The 19,523-nt window shown below is 40.9% G+C and overlaps 1 protein-coding gene across 4 annotated transcripts in view; it reads left to right on the top strand.

Moving 5' to 3' along the window:
- The window catches only part of RAD54L2 (RAD54 like 2), a 70,327-nt gene extending 51,433 nt beyond the window's left edge, over window positions 1-18,894 (top strand). For 2 of the 4 annotated variants that reach the window (XM_048488145.1, XM_048488146.1), the window contains exons 14-22: window positions 770-888; window positions 1,287-1,386; window positions 1,657-1,862; window positions 2,215-2,384; window positions 3,091-3,287; window positions 3,966-4,162; window positions 5,299-5,388; window positions 11,863-11,955; window positions 12,451-18,894. In XM_048488145.1, the coding sequence (XP_048344102.1) occupies window positions 770-888; window positions 1,287-1,386; window positions 1,657-1,862; window positions 2,215-2,384; window positions 3,091-3,287; window positions 3,966-4,162; window positions 5,299-5,388; window positions 11,863-11,955; window positions 12,451-13,442 (2,164 nt within the window). In that variant the 3' untranslated portion in view covers window positions 13,443-18,894. The remainder of the gene's footprint in view (window positions 1-769; window positions 889-1,286; window positions 1,387-1,656; window positions 1,863-2,214; window positions 2,385-3,090; window positions 3,288-3,965; window positions 4,163-5,298; window positions 5,389-11,862; window positions 11,956-12,450) is intronic. The other 2 variants (XM_048488148.1, XM_048488147.1) reach the window with 2 other exon arrangements.
- Window positions 18,895-19,523: the final 629 nt, after the last annotated feature.

The following is a 19,523-nucleotide window of genomic DNA, read 5'->3' as shown; positions in this document are numbered from 1 at the left end:
TTCAGTTGTGGTACACCATCAGTGAATGTCTTTACTCGGGGAAGACCACATGGTCGAACTCTGTCTTCACTTTTGGCTAACTGGTGGGTGTCCTTATGAAGGTACTTCCTCTTCCTGTATAAAGCTGACATTAGCATTTGGTTAGATTCAAGTACAGTCGCACCATGGAGACCAGGTTATAAGCTTTTGCCTTCATCAGATATATGTTCTACTGTGGGCAAGCATGGAATTTGGAAATTTACCTAGGAATTCTGACTCAATCTATATCATTATATTGCTATTATTGAGAATCATCTCAAGGGCTTTGACCACTTATGTTTACTCTGGATCTGTTGTGAAAATCTGTTCCATCTTAATAATTTTCTCCTGTTTCCACTCTCCTTTTAAGTAATGTTAATTAATAAGCTGTATCCTTAGGTTCCCTTCCACTTAATGAGGAATGTTCTGTTATTTGAAGGACTCGTTTAGAGAGAGGAAGGCTGTATCCGTTCATGAAAAGTCTCCTGTTAGCAGAAGATTGCATATTTAATGGAAGAGAGTCTTAAGATCTAACTCATTGTCCCCTTGTAATAGAACCACTGCTGAGTAGCTCATCTAAAATCCTGCCAATGTCTCATGCTTGTGGTGTAGATAAAACACCCAATCATTTGTGTGACATAGAGAATCCTGTACCAGTCAGACAAGCTCTTAAAGTGGGACCGAAGCCTGACACTACTGCAAAGTTTTGATTTTCCCATTGCCCATCTGAGTTGACAGTTTGTCTTTGCAGCCAGAGCCTCTCCACGCTGTCTGTCATTGAGGATTTCTTGGCAAAGAGACCAGTGCCTTCTACCCAAGACTCAGATACACAAGGAGTCCATAACTGGATCCGGAATGTACATTACTACAGTAAGTGCAGCATGTTCTTGTACCACTCATAGTGCAGTACTAAGCAGAGTTATACCCTTCTAAGTCATTGGGCTTAGAAAGGTGTAGGTTTGCTTAGGATTATGCTGCTAGTATGTTTGCTGCATATCTGACACTTTCTCTCTAATCCTTCCTTTGGTTTTCTATGGGCCTGTCCACAGTTGCTTTTTTTAGCCATTTTCAGGTTGATGTTTCAAAGTATTTGGAAGACATCTGTTCATTTTGGCCAGAGGTAACCGGCTTTTTCTTATCAAGTACCCTTAATTTTTAAAATATCCATTAATACTCCGATGTTTCAGATCTGTACACGATAATCGTTTTATTTTGTTGGATAGTTGGAGCATATTGGTAATAATTAATCCACTTTCCCTCTTTTATAGGATTGGACGGCAGTACTTCAGCATCTGAAAGAGAGAGATTGATTAACCAGTTCAATGACCCAGGCAACACTTCTGTGTGGCTCTTCCTTCTTTCCACCAGGTGAGCTGGCCACATGCTGAGAAGGTGGAATGGGGCACATGATGCAAGTTAGGGTAGTTTTTAGAAACTCTTGGTGGCCTCAGATAACCTTTCAGTCTTCAGAAGTTATTGTGACTATTTCAGATCAGTTTACATCAGGAGGGTGAGCAGAAACAGCAGCCCTCAAACAGCATAGGATTCACAAATGCAATGGAACAGATGAAACATGGGGCCACAGCCAACTTTTATAACAGTAATCTTTTCTCTCTCTTTTGGGTGTTTGTTTTAAAGAGCTGGATGTTTGGGTGTGAATTTGATTGGTGCAAACAGAGTAGTGGTATTTGATGCTTCTTGGAATCCATGCCATGATGCTCAGGCAGTGTGTCGGGTTTATCGCTATGGACAAAAGAAGCCCTGCCACATCTATCGACTGGTTTCTGATTATACTCTGGAGAAGAAAATATATGAACGCCAGATCTCCAAGCAGGGAATGTCAGGTAGGCCAAATCTTCCCTGCCTCCGTGTTGGCTCTGTGTTGGGTTCTGCTTGAGCTTCAGAGGCTAGTTCTCACTTGCATTTCAGGTGTTATACCAGCACGTACTTTTATAAATGACACCAGTCTACTGCTGCGTATACTGTTTTGATGCATTGTAATTGCTATATATTATTGTTATGTGTTATTGTTTGATGTTGTTCACTGCCCTGAGCCCTTTGGGGGAGGGCGGTATACAAATTAGAAATCCAAATCCACAGTATAAGAGATTTCATTGGAAGTACAGTGGGGGCAGATAAATCAGGAGCAGCAGTTTGAGCTTTTAAAAAGTATCTGTGTGTATTTTCCCTTCCTAGATCGTGTTGTGGATGACTTGAATCCGGTGTTGAACTTCACCCGGAGGGAGGTGGAGAACTTGCTGCACTATGTGGAAGAAGAGACAGAACCTGCTCGGCTTTCGTTCAGCAAGATTAAAGAATCTGTTTTACAGCTGGCCTGTATCAAGTACCCTCATCTCATCACCAAGGTAGAGGGGTGTGAAAGGGAGACAGAACCCTATCTCCATTACCTTTATTTTGGAAGCAAACTACAAGACAAATCTGAGAACATAAACCATGCTCTGAGTGTTTGGTATTGACTGTAAATAGCACAAAAAGGGGAGAGGGGAGCTGTGCCTTCCTACTCCGCTTGGTTGCCTCTGCAGTATCGCTTGGGAACTTCTCCATCGTAGTTACTGAAGAAAGCAAAGCTAAATTCATTCCTCCATTCTCTTCCCCTCCCGTTTTTCCCCATTTTCTAGGCACACATAGTTGTCCTTTCCCACTGGTCACATGTTTGTGATGCAATTTTCTAAAGCACTTTTAGAAAGTGCTTACGTTGTGTAGCTGCACAAGCAACCAAGATTTGAGAACTAAAATAGAGGCTGCCTTCGGCATGATAGAGCTCAACACCTTTTTGTGTCTCCACTTGTTCCCACCTCCATAGTTCAGCAAGCAGGCTTCTTTGATAATAATCCCCAGATGCTACTTATGCTCTCAGGGAGGGCTAATATTAATACTAATCATACAAAAGAGTGTCTAAAGCTTCCCAAAAGTTTCATGTAAATATTGATTGTTACCAGTGAGTATCCTAATAATGATTGTTGCCATCTGTTTTTTACTTCCTGCTTTCTTGTCATACTTTTGGTAAAGGACCACGTTATAAAATGATGCCTCCCTGTACTCTTGCCATAGGAGCCTTTTCAGCATGAGTCACTGTTGATCGATCGGAAGGAGCACAAGCTCACCAAGGCAGAGAAGAAAGCAGCCAAGAAGAGCTATGAGGAAGAGAAGCGTGCATCTGTCCCTTACACCCGTCCATCGTATGCTCAGTATTACCCAGCCAGTGACCAGAGTCTAACGAGTATACCTGCCTTCAGTCAGAGGAACTGGTGGGTACTTGGTTTCTTTCTGTTGTGCTGAAGATTTCCATCCATGAAGGAATGGCTAGTCTTGATCTCCTAGTTTTCCCTCTCAGACATTTTTTCCTGGGTCTTAAAAATAAGAAGGCTTTTGCCCCTTTTTTGCCATTGTGACAGAGAAAGTCAAGAAAATAGATGGTTAAATGGCCTGGGTCTGCTTTGTGGAGTTCAGTCGTAATCTGTGAACCAGCCCTTGAAATATTGAGCTCTGTGTGTAGGTGCCTACAAGTACTGCACATAGTAATGTGTATTTCCTACTTGAGATTTTCAGAGTTCTGTTTACAAATACTAATTTTTTTGTAGCCTGATGCTGAATTAACGGAGAGTTTTTGTTTTGTATAACCTTGTTATAGATTCTCCCCTCAAAAAAGTGCAATGCAAATCTGTGATTGGTGCCTTAGGCTGTGTTTTACCACCTGAAATATTCTGTAGCATTTCTGGATCTGGAGTATTTGCTCAGTAGACACCCTTATGAAATACACCTGTTTTTTGGTTGTGGAACCCTGTGTCCTGGGTATTGTACGGTCTTTGGGGTTGGAGGAAAGAGGTCCCTGCTTTGTGTTAGGAATTTGTTCAGGATGGCCTTCTTTTCCTTTCCACTTTTGTGATTCTGTTGTAATTCTCTTCCCCTTCTTCTTCTTTCCTCAGGCGACCAAGCTTCAAAGGTGAGGACAGGCCAGTGGCAAGTGTGCGTCCTGTTCAGTCCACCCCAATTCCCATGATGCCTCGCCATGTCCCCTTGGGTGGCATGGGTTCGGCTTCTGTTTCCAATCCCGGTATCAACTTCCCCATCAACTACCTGCAGCGAGCTGGTGTCCTCGTGCAGAAGATTGTCACCACAACAGGTCAGTTTCATGATGCAAATAGGAGACTTGACTTCTGGCTAGCCAAGAGCAGCTGTAACACCTCCTGCTAATGTTTAACAAGCTCTTGCCATGTGGTGATGCAGAGCACAGAGATGGCACAATTCCTGTTCAGAGCACTTTCAATCTCATGCAAGGAAGTGGAGCTGTGAAAATCTTACTTGTCAGGGAAATCTTAATGATGTAAACTGCCTTGAATAAGAGATGTTCCCTAGGACCCATGTAAGCCATCTTGTGATTTTTTTGCTATAATAAGATCTGCTACTACAATATTACTAAGTTGTCGCTTTGCCTCCTTTTTTCCAGCTGCCTTCAAAAAGTTCCTGTTGGACTTAGTCTTAAATCATACACAATTGTGGGGGTTTTTTTTCAATTTCTCAGTCACATTTTTTTCAGATGAGGAAGAAATGAGTGACCTCATAGATGGGAGATAGTTTCACATGTTTGCCTGTTACTATAATGTACAAAACAGCTCCAAACCTAGCTTCTTTTGATTTCTTATACATGGTTAGTTAATTCCCACCGCTCTCAGCGTAAAAAGAAAAGATGATTCACATAGACACGTTTATCATAATAATAGCTATCACATAATCCACCACCATAGGCATTTTTGTTATATACGGTGCCCATGGAGAGGAGGCATCAAGTAGTTAGATCTTGCATTCCTTTCAGTGTTTTGACCCCGTAGGCAAAGGCAGTGGGGAACGTAAACTCTTTGTGTAAGAGGCCTTTTAAGATGTTTTAATTCTTAGTCACATGGCTAACAAGAGTAGCTAAGAATTTTTTAAAAGCAGTGTATCTATGAACTGGCTTAGTATTAAAAGGGCTGTCTGCCTTTTGCAAACAAAGGTATTCTTGCTTTAATTGTATAAATAAGCCAATGCTTTACACTACATAAGGAGATTTCAGGAGTCACCTATTTAAAGTTACAAAGACATTAAACTACATTGCCACCATGCATAAGAGGGATACTCTCTGGCTCAGAGAATTATGGGAGGGAGGAATACTGTTCCTTTTATAGCAGCAGACACAGGAAAAAGTTAAAGTGTCCCTGTGCCATTTTTGAATCCTGTTCTGTAAATGTTTGCAGTCTCTAAGTGCTGTTTCTTCCATTTCAGATATTGTGATTCCAGGCACAAATACTTCCACTGATGTGCAAGCAAGAATCAGTGCTGGAGAAAGTATTCACATTATTCGTGGAACTAAAGGTAATGAAGGTAACCTTTTGCATTTGGGTTGGGGAAACACACATACATTCCTCGGTTATTCTCTGAAATTTTAGATTTGTGGGGGGGCAGTGATAACGAGGAAGCAAACTGTGTCCTCTGATTATGCATGATTATAGCTAACTTGGTTTCAGTCAGGAAACTTTAAATGATCAGCTTCACAATCTTACACTGGAAACTGAGCAAGGAAGTGAAATGGAGAACAGGGGAGTTTAGTTTGTCAACGAAGGATTCCGGAACTGAGGCTCATTCTGCACAGCATATTTATAATGAGTTGTAATCGTTATAAATTAACCCATTTTCCTTAAATAGAAAACGAATTAATTTCTAATGATTGCAGTTCATTATGAATATGCTGTGCAGAATGAGCCCGAGTGAGCACCAGATCACTTTTGACTGTCACTTGTGCTAACTGTGTCTCATTCTGTTTCCCAGCGCTCATTTCCCTGATAAGCAGTCTTTACTTCTCCCCAGTTAAATTAGGCATCCACTGCCCAGCTTTCTTTGCTAGATATGTGTATTCCTGACTTGCGTTGATAGCTTCATCTGGTCCTTGCTTGCAAGGAGACAGCTTCAGCCATCCACCCCATCCGTCCACCTTTTGACACTTCTTCAAGGTTGCGTGGGGGTGTACATATATAATTGCACATATTTTATGTACTTTGTTTATATCTCACTCTCTACTGGGAACCCAGCGCGTCTTGCGTTCACCTCGCCACTCTGTGAGGTAAGTCAGGCTGAGTCTCTCCTGTAGGAGACAAATACCCTGTGAGGTGGGTGGAGCTGAGAGAGCTCCGAAAAGCTGTGACTAGCCCAAGGTCACCCAGCTGGCATGTGTGGGAGTGCACAGGCTAATCTGAATTCCCCAGATAAACCTCCACAGCTCAAGCGGCAGAGCAGGGAATCAAACCCGGTTCCTCCAGATTAGAATGCACCTGCTCTTTTTTTTTTTTTTAATAATTTTTATTGTATCGTTTGAATATTATATTTATATTAATGCTTTTTTTCATTTGTTTTCAAACAATACATTTTCCCCTTTTTCCCCACCCCCCTATATTTTTCATATTTTTGTCAAACAAACAGCAGTAAGTTCATTCTTTGTAATCTTTTCTCCCATTTCTCTTCATTGACTCCAGCTTCTTTCATCCAGTCCTCGTATGTGGTCCATATCTTCAAGATTTCGCTCTGTTTATCTTGCCACAGTTTATTCTTCGTTATTATATAGAAAATGTCCAGTGTCACTTGTTCCCAGATGTAATCCAACCATTTCTGGATTGTCCATTTTTTCTTTTCTTTCCAGCCTAAAGCTATTGTTGCATGTGCTGCTTTGATCATTATTTTGTACATATAGCTATATTTTTTATCTACCCTTCTATCCTCCATTGCACCCATGAACATTAAGTCGTTATTTATCTCAATATTAATCTTCACTAGTTTCTCGATATATAATATTACCGTTGTCCAAAATTTTTTCACTTCTATACATTCCATCCACATATGGCTATAATATGCCTGCTGATCTCCACAATGCCAGCATTTAGGGCTGAGTCCTTTAATCATATATGCTAGTTGTTTTGGTGTTCTATACCACTTCAATATAACTTTTCTTTCCAATTCCATATATTTCTCAATCTTTATATTTTTCCAACTATCAATTAGATTTTCAGTTTTCCCAGTGTCTAGAGAACCTTCCTTCTCCCATTTTTGTTTCAATGTTCTTATCATAAAGTCTCTATCATCAACCATATACTTATATATGTGTCCCAAAATTTTCCCTTTACATTTTTCATATAGTTCTAAACATTTAGCCATTATACATTCTCCTCTTATTCGTGAAACCTTTATCTTTTCCCAGATGCCCCTCAGGACCAACCAGTTCTCATTACCTCCTAACTCTATAAAATTTTGTACAGTCATAATTTCTCCTCCTTCTCTTATCAGATTTGCAACAGTCTGAATCCCTTGTCTTTTCAATATTTTTATCGCTTTTTTCCCATCTTTTCCGGCCACACTTGCCAATGGTGCCACATCCAGTGTACCGGGCATCCATTTACCTCTCCATTTTCCCCATATATCTAATAACACCTTTCTTGGCCCTATTGCGGTTTGGTTCCCTCTCTTCAACTCATTATTAAATATTCCATAGGCTCCAATCCCTTCATTTATTTCATTTTCAAATTTAACCCATCCTTCGCTATTTTCTTCATTTATGTTCATCAGATTTTTAATCTGGAATGCTTCATAATACTCTTGCATTTTGGGTATCCCCATCCTAAATAATTTTTCGTCATGTAAATTATCTTGTTCATAATTCTAGGATTTTTTTGATTAAACACCCATGCTTTCAGCTTTCTGTCCCATTCCTCAAATTGCTTCTTCTTAATTTCTAAAGGTAGAGTTCGAAATAGATAAAACATTTTTGGCATTATACACATTTTTAGTGCTTTGATTTTCCCTGTAATCGATAGAGTTTTCTTATCCCATTCTTTTAATTGTTTTAATATTTTGTTCCATCTTTCCTCATAATTATATTTAAACATCTTCTCCTTTCTCTGTGTTATTATAATACCTAAATATTTAATTTTCTTTTTTATTAGTTTTCTATCTAGTTGTCTTTTTTCCACGTTAACCCCCATTATCTCTGTTTTTTCCATGTTTACTTTTAATCCAGAGTAATTTTGAAAATCTTCTAGAATAATTTTTAGTTCATTCATTGTATCTACCGGATTCACCGTTATTATTAATATATCATCTGCAAATAAGTTCAATCTTATCTCTTCGTGTTTTACTTTGTATCCTTTTATCCTTCCATTATTATTAATCCTTTCTGCCAGGAATTCCATTGCCATTATAAACAAATGTGGCGAGAAAGTGGGCATCCTTGCTTTACCCTCTTTTCGATATTTATTGTTCCTGTCCATCCATCATTTATTCTTATCTTTGCCTTTCCTCTTTGATATAACTCTCGTAGAGTATTTATAAGTTGTTTTCCAAAGCCAAAATTTTCCAAAGTTTGAAATAAATAATTGTGACTAACTGTATCAAACGCTTTATATACATCTAACTTTATCATTGCATATTTTTTAATTCTTACCATGTTCTATTACGTTTAATACGTTCCTTAGTAGGTTGCTAATGTCTCTACCTCTTATAAACCCATGTTGCTCTTGTCCTATTAATTCGGAGAACATTTTTAATCTGTTTGCTAATACTTTTCGCTTAAAGATCTTGATTTAATAAACTTATTGGTCTATATGACTCCACTTGCTCTGGATTCCATCCTGGTTTTGCAATTGTTATTATTTCCGTTTCTCTTCATGTCTCTGGCACCTTCTGTCCTTTTAGAATTTGATTAAACAATATTTGCATCTCAGGAATTAATACTTTTGACATTTCCTTATAATATTCTGCTGTAAATCCATCTAACCCTGGGGATTTTTTATTTTTCAACCCTTTAATTACATAGTCTATTTCTACTTGTGAAATGGGCTCTTCCATTTGATCTCTCTGTTCCTGTGTTATAACCTTTTTTGGTTTGTCATCAAATTTTTCATTATGGACATAACTAAATAGTTCCTTATAAAATTCTTCGAATTTCTTCCTTATTTCTTTATTTTCTATTATCAATTTATTATTTTTATCTTTTATCGCTCTTATTCTCTGTTTCTCCTTTCTCTTTTTCAAATAATTTGCTAATCTTTTCATTGAGTTTATGTTTGTTCTTTGAAATTCATTTTTAATCCATATTTCCTTTTTCCACATCTCTACTTTATCTAACTCATCTAGCTGTGCTTTTAACTTATTTAGTTTGTTTTTCATTATAATATCATATTTAGTCTGGAGTTGCAACCTTTTATCTTTAATCTCTTCTACTAACTTTTTCCTTTCCAGATTTACTATTTTATTCCATCTTGCTTCTCTAGATAAACAATAGCCTCTAATTACTGCCTTGGATGCATCCCACACTATTTCATTTGAGACCGATCCTTTATTTTCTGCAAAATAGTGCCTTATTTTTTCTTGTAATTCTTTTCTGTGTTTCTAATTTTTCCATACTATATTTTTATATCTCCATCTATATTGTTTTGCTTCTCCCTCTACCCTGAACGTGGCAACCAACGGGGCATGGTCCGAAATCCATTCCTTATACGTTTCTATTTTCTCGCTGTGCAAATTACTCTTATTTTTTACCAAAATATAGTCTATATAAGTATATTTTTATGTCTATTTGAGAAGTAGGTTGGTTGTTGAGGTTCACCCAGTTCATTATACATGTTTACAAGATTCCATTTCTTTAATATTTCATGTCCCCTTAAATCCATATTGCAGTCTCCCATAATTAGCGTGTCTCCTGAGAAAAAACTTTGAAGTCTGCCTAACTGTTTATCCATAAACTTTTTTTCTGTTGTTTTCTTATTTTAGGGGCATATAAATTCATTATTGTTATTTACAGCCCCAAATCCAAATTTAGTTTCCACTTTAACAATGAAATCCAAGCGTCCATTCTGGTCTCTGACTAAGTCTTCCTAACTATTGAAAATCAATGCTCTCTCTTATCAAAATAGCAACACCATTTCTTTTTACATTTGCTTGAGATTCCCCAGCAATTTTCCACCCTGGCATTCTTATTAAATCTTTCCCTTATCTATCTTCTTTTTATGCTGCTTTATGGAGTCTGCTTGAAGGCATAAAAAAAAATCCGGACGTGTTTGTTTAATAAACCTGAAGGTAAGTTTGTATCTCTTGGAGTCTGAGAGTTTAGACCATTTTATGTTAATTGAAGCTATTTTTTACCTTACTGCACATCATTTTGGTAACTGTATGCTTTTATTTATTTTTTTCCAGAACCCTGCTGTTTTGTACATTTTCAAATTCTTCCCCCCTCTGTCCCCTCCTGTTCCCCCACTCCCTTTCTCAGCAACTATTCTTATGGGGATAAACTTCCCCACCATGTTGGAGCTTTTGTTATAGAGCTTCCTGCACCCGATCCCCGGCATTCACTTACTTCTTAATATAATTATAAAAATTACCAGCAAAAAACCCCTTTCTCCAATTGTGTGATTTTCTAATACAGATCCTTCCATTTTTTTAATTTTCTTCTTGTTGCTGGTTGCTTATCTACAATCCGTTATTTATTTACATTCTTTGGTTTTCTGGAGCATTTTAAGCCAATACACTTATTTGTAGTCTAAACTAGGGCCAGTGTTATTTTTGCCATTAATCTGTTAATAAACTTTTTAAAAAACTATATATTGGATTTATTAGTCTTTATTAAAGTTATAGTGGTAAGTTATTAGTAATAGTGTGAAAAGTTAAGACAGACAGAAAACAGCTTTTATTCTACTGAAGAAGTCTTTACTCCTTGGGTCCAGATTCTGCTTTTTCATCCTTAAGTTATGGCATCTGTTTCGAAGACAATGTATTTTTCCGGAATCACTTTCATCAGAAGTTGGTTTTCTTTCTTTCTTTTTTGTAAGAATGTTTTTTCATCAAAGTCAGGCTTTGTGTTCTGCTTTTCCCTTGCTTAGTTCCTTTGCTCTCTATTGTTGTTCCTAAACTGGCCTTTCTGCCAGTTTGAATTTTTTTGTTTGAGGAGATTTCCAAAAGGAACCCAGCTTTCTTTCTGTGCCGTTTCTGCAACTTCTCCAGCTTCTTCAGGGGTCTGTACGATTTTATTTATTATCTTTTCAATATCTTTCCAGACCCCTTTCAAGCTCTCCATAGTTGCCTTTTCAAAAGTCTCAAATGCCTGTTTTAGCTTCCAAATGGATTCAGTAAACATTTTGGTTTTGCCAAGCTAGCTTTCTGCGTCACAACCGTCCGGCTTGTTTATATAGCTTTTAATGAGTTTAAATTCACTCACCGACTCCGCTGAGGCTTTGCACTGCTGCCCGGAGTTGTCTTTTAATTAGGTTGTTGAGATTTCTGTTTGATCTGGCTATATTTTCATTCTTTTGCTGGTATTTTATTTATTTCTGCCGGAGGTATCTCGATTTGCGACTAGCCGGTGTCGCACATGCGCAGGAAGCCCCAGAATGCACCTGCTCTTAACCACTATGCCACTGCTGCTCCAATTTAGGTCACAGAGAAACAAATACCTCTGTTTGAGAAAGGCAAGAATATTATTTCTGGGACAGCCTGAAATCATAATAATCCTTTAGTATTTGTTGAATGCTTACAAATTGCTATATTCCAGTAACTGAAGTAGCACTGGCTCTGTCACACATTTACACTCTAAAATCATTCCCAGAGACTTTGGTTAATCCTGATCTGTAGATTTACCAGTGGAAATTAATCCTTGGACATAGACGAAAGGGGCTTGTTTGCTGTAAGGCAGTTTGTTTCCCTTATTCAGTCTGCAACTGACATTTTTCATCTGGATGAGCTCCTTGTAGCAGTCCTGTCACTAGTTAAAGATGGTTAAAGTTTTACATCTTCCACCCATCTGTTCTTTAGGGACATACATCCGGACCAGCGATGGGCGGATCTTTGCTATCCGTACTACTGGCAAACCAAAGGGTAGTGAGGATCATCGCATGGTTGCCTCAGGTGAGAGACTTGTACACTCAGAAATTTCTTCTTGGTGAATTTTTCTCAAAGGTTGTCATTTGGGAGATATTGGGTTGGATCCGTTCTAAATTCCATGCACAGGTGTGACTTCCCGCCTCCTTCCTGCTCCCTCGGCCTAAAATAACCCTCGAAGACCTGCTTCTAGGGAATCTCCAGGACTAATGTGGAGGATGAGCTGAAGGGTTACCGCAACAGGCAGTGAATCAGTGAACACACACACAGACGCACGCACGCACGCACGCACACACACACACACACACACATATTCTGTGCCTGCAGACTTTTCTGACATCCAGCTGTGGTCCCCCCCAACCCAGTAGACATTGCTCAGTTATGCTTTAAATGCTTTATTTCCTCCCCAGATAAGCAGCTGATGTCAAATCTCTGCTATGACAGCTGGTCTTTTCCATACTTCACGGTTGACTCAGTTAGGCAGCTGCTTCAGTCTTACCTATTGTAGTCTCTCCTTCACAGGATCACAGGGTCCTTCTCTTGAATCCACAAGCAATGGGAGGCACAATGCCTCCTCGCCCAAGCTTCCCAATTCAGAGGAGCTCACTCGACCCATCTCCCCTGACAGTCCTGAGATCATCAGTGAACTGCAACAGTACGCAGAGGCTGCTGCCGCCCGAGAGTCTAGGCATAACTCTCCCAGCACCAATGCTGCATCTGGACACCCCACCCGGAAAGACAGTGTGCCCCCCTTAGTGGCTCGTGGAACTGACCAACGGGCAGCGGCCCACTGTTTGGCTTCGTCATCCTCTTCAGCCCTGCCAGCCGCCAGCCAGCACACTGACAGCCATTCGGTGCTGGACTTAAGAGGCAACAAGCGCAAGTCAACGTCACCATCCGGCCCAGAGGAGCAAGCTCACCGGCAGCAAAAGAAGCGTCCGCTCCCTGCATCTGTTCCGCCGTATGAAAGTGGGTACCCTGTCTCTGGTGGGTTCACCATGCCCTCGGTCCCTTTAAACCACAACCTAACCCATCCCTTTGCTCCCCAAGCAGGCAACTCCTTGTACATGGGCACTGGCTCCTCCTATTACCAGCTGCCCAGCTTGCTACCAGACCCTCACCTGGTGTTCCCTGTGACTACTGACCCTCTGCTGACAGCCGGCACCGCCAGTTCCTCTGCTGCTACCTCAGCCACCGCCAGCGTCCCCTCTTTCATGTTAAACCCCTCCATGACGGGGATGCTTTCCAACTTCACGCTGCCCTTCACGCAGTCACTCCTGCCTGAGCCCAGGATGTTTGCTCCTTTTCCGGCCCCTGTCTTGCCCAGCAGCCTTCCCAGGAGCATGGCATCTGCCTACCCTGGCTTCATGTCCCCACATTCAGGATATCCAGCTGGGGGCCTCCTTCGGTCCCAGGTGCCTCCATTTGACACTCACGAGGTCTCTGAGGTGGGCTGCAGCTCCAACGATGACGAGGACAAAGACGATGATGTAATAGAGATCACAGGAAAATAATGGGTCTAATTTCTGTTAGATCTCAACTCAACCAGGAGGCAAAAATTCCATACTGGACCTTTCTGGGGGTCAGGATTTTGCATCCAGGACACAGCAGAGGTGGAGGAGATTGGGAAAGAGGTGGCATTTTTAGTTGTCAAAGATCTGCTTTAGTATGGGAACTTGTACTGAATGGACAGCCCTTCCCCTCAAACAAAAGGAGTGGGGAGGAGGATTTGGGTAGGGAAGCATCATTGCAAACCATAGGAGTGCCTCCTTGACTTTCCCTTCCATGCTGTTTGTCTCTGTTGTCTGAAAGGGAGACCTGCCATTATGTTTCAGTGCCCTTTACTAGGCCTGGAGACACTGGTTAATTGATAATTTTGTCTGTGGAATAACTGTCACACACGAACTGCCTTATCTGTGAAAGTTCATTACCCCGTGGTAATAGGGGGTGAGTTTGTGCCCTAGGAGACATGACGATGAATAGCATCATTATTGTAGGGAGGGAGGTGGGGTTTGAAGGAGCAGGTAATGTGTAAGTGGGAGGGTGTGGGTGGGGCAGGGTATATGTGAAAACCAATTTGTCTTTCATCTTTCTGAAAACTCAAGGCAGACTAACCTGGTGGTCTCCGCCAGGCCCTCATTGAGCAATGGCAGGAGTTGGGGAGAAACAGTGCTGAAGCACAACTCTCCTGCCACCGTTGCCATTCCCAAGAGAACCATTGGAAGGCAAGGACCTTAGTAGATTTGGCTTCTGAACAGGGTTGGGTTAGGGCTTGCATCAGTCTTTCGGTGGGCAGTGGCAGTTCTTCATGAGGGAATTGTGAGGACTTCCCCCAATTCTCTCCCCATTGCTGAGAGGTTTGCCCTCAGGTTTGACTGACGAAAGCTTAACCAGCAGGCTCCTGCTGACTCCAATGAGCTGAACTCCTGCAAGAAGGGGGTGTGCTTGAGAGCCTTCCTGCCTGCATTTTCACTGACACTGTGATGGGACTGACCTTCTCCTTCTGCAGAACTTTCTTAATTCATTTCCAGAAAGTCTAGTGTTCAAATTGAGGTCCCCCCCCCTTTTTTTCATTTTTTTGCTTCTTAACTTCCTTACTGAAATGTATGGCCTCGACTAAAAGCAGTGGTTGTTTGCAGAATGGTTTGTATGTGAAAGAAACGGAAAGACTAAGGGATCGCTTGACCAAAGCAGAGGCGATGTGCAGGACCAAGGGAAAGCATCTCCCTCCAAGTCAGTTTTCATGTTTCTTCAGTGGATAAAACATCCAGCGATGCCTGAATTGTGTGTGCCTTTTGAGAGGGGACATAACAGGATGGGTATTTCAGAGGGTTAGTTGTCAGTGTTCTGTGGAGCTGTGCTTAGTCTCTACCTCATCCCTTTAGGTGAGTCGGATACTAAACAACAGTTAAGTTGGTTCTCTCTCCTCTTGCCTCCAATCTGTTTAAAAGGCTGGTTGAAAAGAGCAAGTCCCCACACCATTCCAATGGATCCCTGACGAGGGAGACTGTAAGCCTTTAGGGAGGATATCCTGCTAGTAAATCTCTATTGTTGCTAGGCTCTGGCCCAAGCTTCCTCCATCAGGCATTCACCAAAAGTCTGCATGGCGAATCCACTTGCTATTGTAGATTGCTTAAGGACAAAATCAGGTTGCGCCGGTTGGTTTAGCATAAAACCTTCCGGCAGCCTTGTTTTCTGCTGGAGAAATCTATACAGAAAGAAAGGTTGTGCTTGGTAATTGTGTTTCAGGCTTCTAAGCATCACCACCTTAGGGTTAGCTGCACATCACTGGAATGTGACACCTGGGTAGGGCCAGCATTGCCAGAACATTGTGCTAAACCAGCCTTTCCAGGACCAACAGTTCTGGTCTTGTTCTTGCATGACGGTTGCTACACAGTACCTGTTGTACCTTTGCTGCACAAAAACAAGTAGTTCCACTGATGTGAGTTTAAGGTTGTCCCACGCAACACAACCTGGAAGTTATTTCTCTCTTGCACACAACTCTCCAGTGGTTTACACTCCACATAATTTTGTGGGAAGCTAGCTACCACATCGCAAACATCATGTGAGAACTGAGGCTTCGACCAGACCTTTGAAAATCTGCTAAATCCCTTAGTTCAGGAGGCAGTGGCTAGGAGTTCTATATGTTACACATTAGATATTATTCTGAAATCTCTCTCTCTCTCTCTCTCTCTCTCTCTGTTATTCTCTCTCATATACACACACACAGGGTGGGAGACAATTATGCGTTACATGAACTGTTAAAAAGCATCTAATGTTGGGGCTTTCTGACTGTCTTTCTCTGTTATTGGACGCTGCTGTCAGACTTAACTTCACCATTCTTAGAAGCCTTAGATTTACAGTTAGCTATGCAAATTACTTTAATTATTTTAAAATAAAAACATTAAAATAGTGCTTTCTTCTCTAACATATCCTAGGAGTTGAAAACCGAGGGGTTCTGAGCAAACTTCTGGACAACTTGTCTTTGGATGCACCATGGGATTAAAAAACAAACAAACACACACACCCCTCCCCCCCAAAATAACAAAGCATATTAACTGATGGTGTCCATTCGCCTTTCTCCAAAGACTTGGCCACGGTACGTCTGTGAGTCATGCCCTGTTGTGATTTGTATGTGTCCACCTCATACAAAATACGATGACACTGATTGTATTGCAAACTCACTCAGATGTCTTTTGCAACCCTGTAAGTGGGCGTGGGAACTGGATAAAGGCCAGGGGCCAGACCTGCTGAAGCTTAAGCAGCTTTTTGGAGGAAAATGACATTTAGGTTTCAGACAGACTCAGTCTTCAGTGTGCGTTGTATCTGACAGCATAGCTGATAACCTGAAACATCCTACTGGCTCCTGTCTTAACTTCCGTTCACAAGACGAGCTGACATGCTCTGAGGCTACTTCAAACAGTGCTTCTGCCTGATTCTCTGGTTCCCTCACAAGTTGTACAAGGTTGCAGGAAAGCAAATTGGACTAGGCAGATTTATTGCACATTGCAGGGAATAGATTCAGCTGGAATTGAATAAACAAGGTGTTGTAACCATCTTTTAAATAGGAATGGAAAGTAAATGCTGTTAGCTGTAGGAAGTGGTGTACACATGTATCACTGCTCTGGCCACTGGATGGCAGTGTTGCATCTCATGGTACATTTAGGCTTTAAAATGCCTTATTTTGAAAAAAAAATGGCTTTTGTATTTGGTTAAGAAAGCTATGAAAATGTTAAGTCTATCTTTGTGCATTTTCTCTCTCCCTTTCTCTCTCTCCCTCTCTTCCCTTCAACTCACCTTATGTTTGTGGAATGCTGATGCACCACTGACAAAATCCACATCCCTGTTCTCAGTTAATGTTCAATTAAGCAAGCCACTTTTTATAAACTTTGGAGAGTAGTATGTCTGTTGGGGCAGATGCGTGTACTTCAGCAAGTGCCTGAGTTTGGGTCTCTTTCTCACCCTTAGGGATTTAATCACATCTGTCTCCGAGAATTTAAATTGTTATTCCCCAGCACTTGCCAAGAGAGAACTCTTTTGCCCAGTGGGAAGGAAGATAGCATTTCTCTGCTCTGCACCCTATTTTTCTTAACAAGTACACAACACTCTCCTTCTCAAAATACTACCACTCTCAGATGTTCACGCTCATTGAAGATGTCGGTTTTAGTATCAAAAGTGTGGCTGCTGTGCCTTGTCTTTGATGGACAGAAAATCCTTGGCAGGAAGTTTGAGTCAGAATTACCTTGCAGTTTGAATAATTAGAAGGTCATGGCGGTTCAGAAACCACACTTCAGGCTTTTCCTGCAGAACACTTCTGAATTTACCTGTAGCCTAATTCCTTTAATTCCTTAATTTCTAGTGCTGGTTCTGTCTTTGGCTGATTTAATTGTATTCCTGAGGGCTCTACTGGGCCTTTTTCTCACTGCTAAACTGCAGGTTACAAAAGGACAGAGATTTATTTCTGTTTAGATCTTTACTGGTACTAATGTCGAGACAAGGTAAAGCCTTGGGATGCTGAGGAGGGGGTTCCCTCTCTTATGTACTTGAGTCATATCCAGGCTGTCTTTTTCAGATTACTTCCACTGCAAGATATTTCTCAAATACTATCGTATTTCAGCAGTGGTTTTAGGTTAACAGCATGGTACAGAATGAAACTGCTCCCCCTTAATTACTAAGGGGAAAGGAGTGACCTTAAACTGTGATGTTTTTGCAGCTCTTCATACTGTACTCTTCAGTTCTGCTCCCTTATTGGGCAACCAACAGTTTGGAGCTGACTAAAAGTTTATGCGGCCGCACATTGCCTGTGATAGAGTACTCCCCCGCCCCTTTTGATAGGCATGGAACTCGATGACTTCTCTCTAGCCAATAAGAATTATCCATGTCCATACGCATGCTAGTTCCTGGAGTTTGTCTCATTGTCACACTCTAATATGACCAAGTGGTGGAATCCAGGGCAGGCAGGCTCAGTGCTCATATGGCTTCTCTTGCATCCTGTGAGACAAAGTGAATAGGCTGCAATATGGAATGCAGATTAGGGAACCAGCCTACAGACCCAGCCGGTACTGCCCGGAGTCCCTGTAATATATGGGCCTTTTCTGCTCCCTCATAATGATGGGTGTTTTGCTGTTTTCTGAGGAAGCCGACTTGTACAGACAGTGAATTATTATGGAGTTGAATTGCAGCAGTGCAGATGTTCCTGGGAAGATCTTGTAGCAACTCAATAAAACTTTACAAATATTTGCACTGAAACCTGAGTCGATCTGTCTAGGCACTGTAGATGTAATTATTAAATTGAAAAATGCTTGATCTGTGTACCCGCTGAACAACAGACATATCCATCAAGAGATGCACAAATTCTGTGTTTTTTTCTTTCTTTTAACATTAATCCAGTTTGTTAGTTTACCCATAGGATATTTAGTCCTGGGAAGTTCTGCTCTTTTTACTCGGACAGAAAAAAAAAGAGTCTCTTGTAAAGTGGGAGGATCGTGCAAGTTCAGGGAGGTTCAGCAAGGAGTGGAAGTGGAACAAAGAGCAGGCAGTGACGGGGGATTTTTTTTTGTACTCTGTAACAAAATAAGACCACTAACCACTGCCCACAGCTGCATTGCTTTTTGGGTCCTAGATTGTTAGCTTCCCAGCTTGTTCTTTCCTCCATGAAATCCATTTGTACAGGGGAGCTGAGTGAATCCAATGGTTTTCTTGGTTTGTTTTCGTTCTGCCTTTAGTTTGTGGCCTGTCCTTTTTGTGATTGGGAAAAAAGGCATTTTTGTAGCAGGGTCAATTGGTCGGCTGGTTGCACGCGTGGTCATGTGCTTCCCTCATCTCTCTGTCGAATGGGAAATGCTCACCCAGTCTCCCAGAACAGAGACATTGAACAATTTTGTTGTTTATATGATGTATTTATTTTTACTTGTGTTTCATGTCATTTTTTAAAAAAAATAATAAATTGTAAGTTGGTATAATGCCTATCAATTCTCTCTCCTTTTTAAAAAATAAACTTCAAACATTAGAATTAGTTCAGTGATCTTGGTTTGAAATGAATTTGGCTTTTGTTTTCAAACTCACAGTTTTTCTTGCACAGAAAAATACATTTGGGCTAGCTTTACTCTAGTCTAGAATGTCCTGTTAAAAACAATTGTTCCATTGATTTCGGTGGAATAATTCATGCCTAATTTTAGCTGGATGGGGGCATTTGTTATGTAGAAACTGATGGTTGGAGGTTATTTAAAAGGGGCAAGGGTACATTCAACTCTTCACCTTTGATTCAGCCAAATACGTGAGAGTATGGGTTAATAGGGAATCCTGCTTGTCAGAAAATAGGAATCATCTTCAGTTTTTCCTCCTCAAAATTCAGTCATTGAAGCAACTGAAGAATAAGCGTGAATTCACCCCCAACACCTTGATGTACAAATCAATTAGCCTGAATAAATATCTAGCCTGTATGAAAGCCATAGAACAGTACTGGCTAGGAGAGGATGGTTTTTATGTGAGTAGGCTGTTGGGAAAGGAGCTCTGCTTCTACAAACAGTAGTTTTAATTTCTGCGCAGCTTCCTGTTCTCAAATTGTCACTTTCATCCTGTTTCTCAGCGTAAGC

Source organism: Sphaerodactylus townsendi, linkage group LG03 (genome assembly GCF_021028975.2).
Source record: "Sphaerodactylus townsendi isolate TG3544 linkage group LG03, MPM_Stown_v2.3, whole genome shotgun sequence".
Lineage (NCBI taxonomy): Eukaryota > Metazoa > Chordata > Lepidosauria > Squamata > Sphaerodactylidae > Sphaerodactylus > Sphaerodactylus townsendi.
This window is presented reverse-complemented; position numbering and strand designations above follow the sequence as displayed.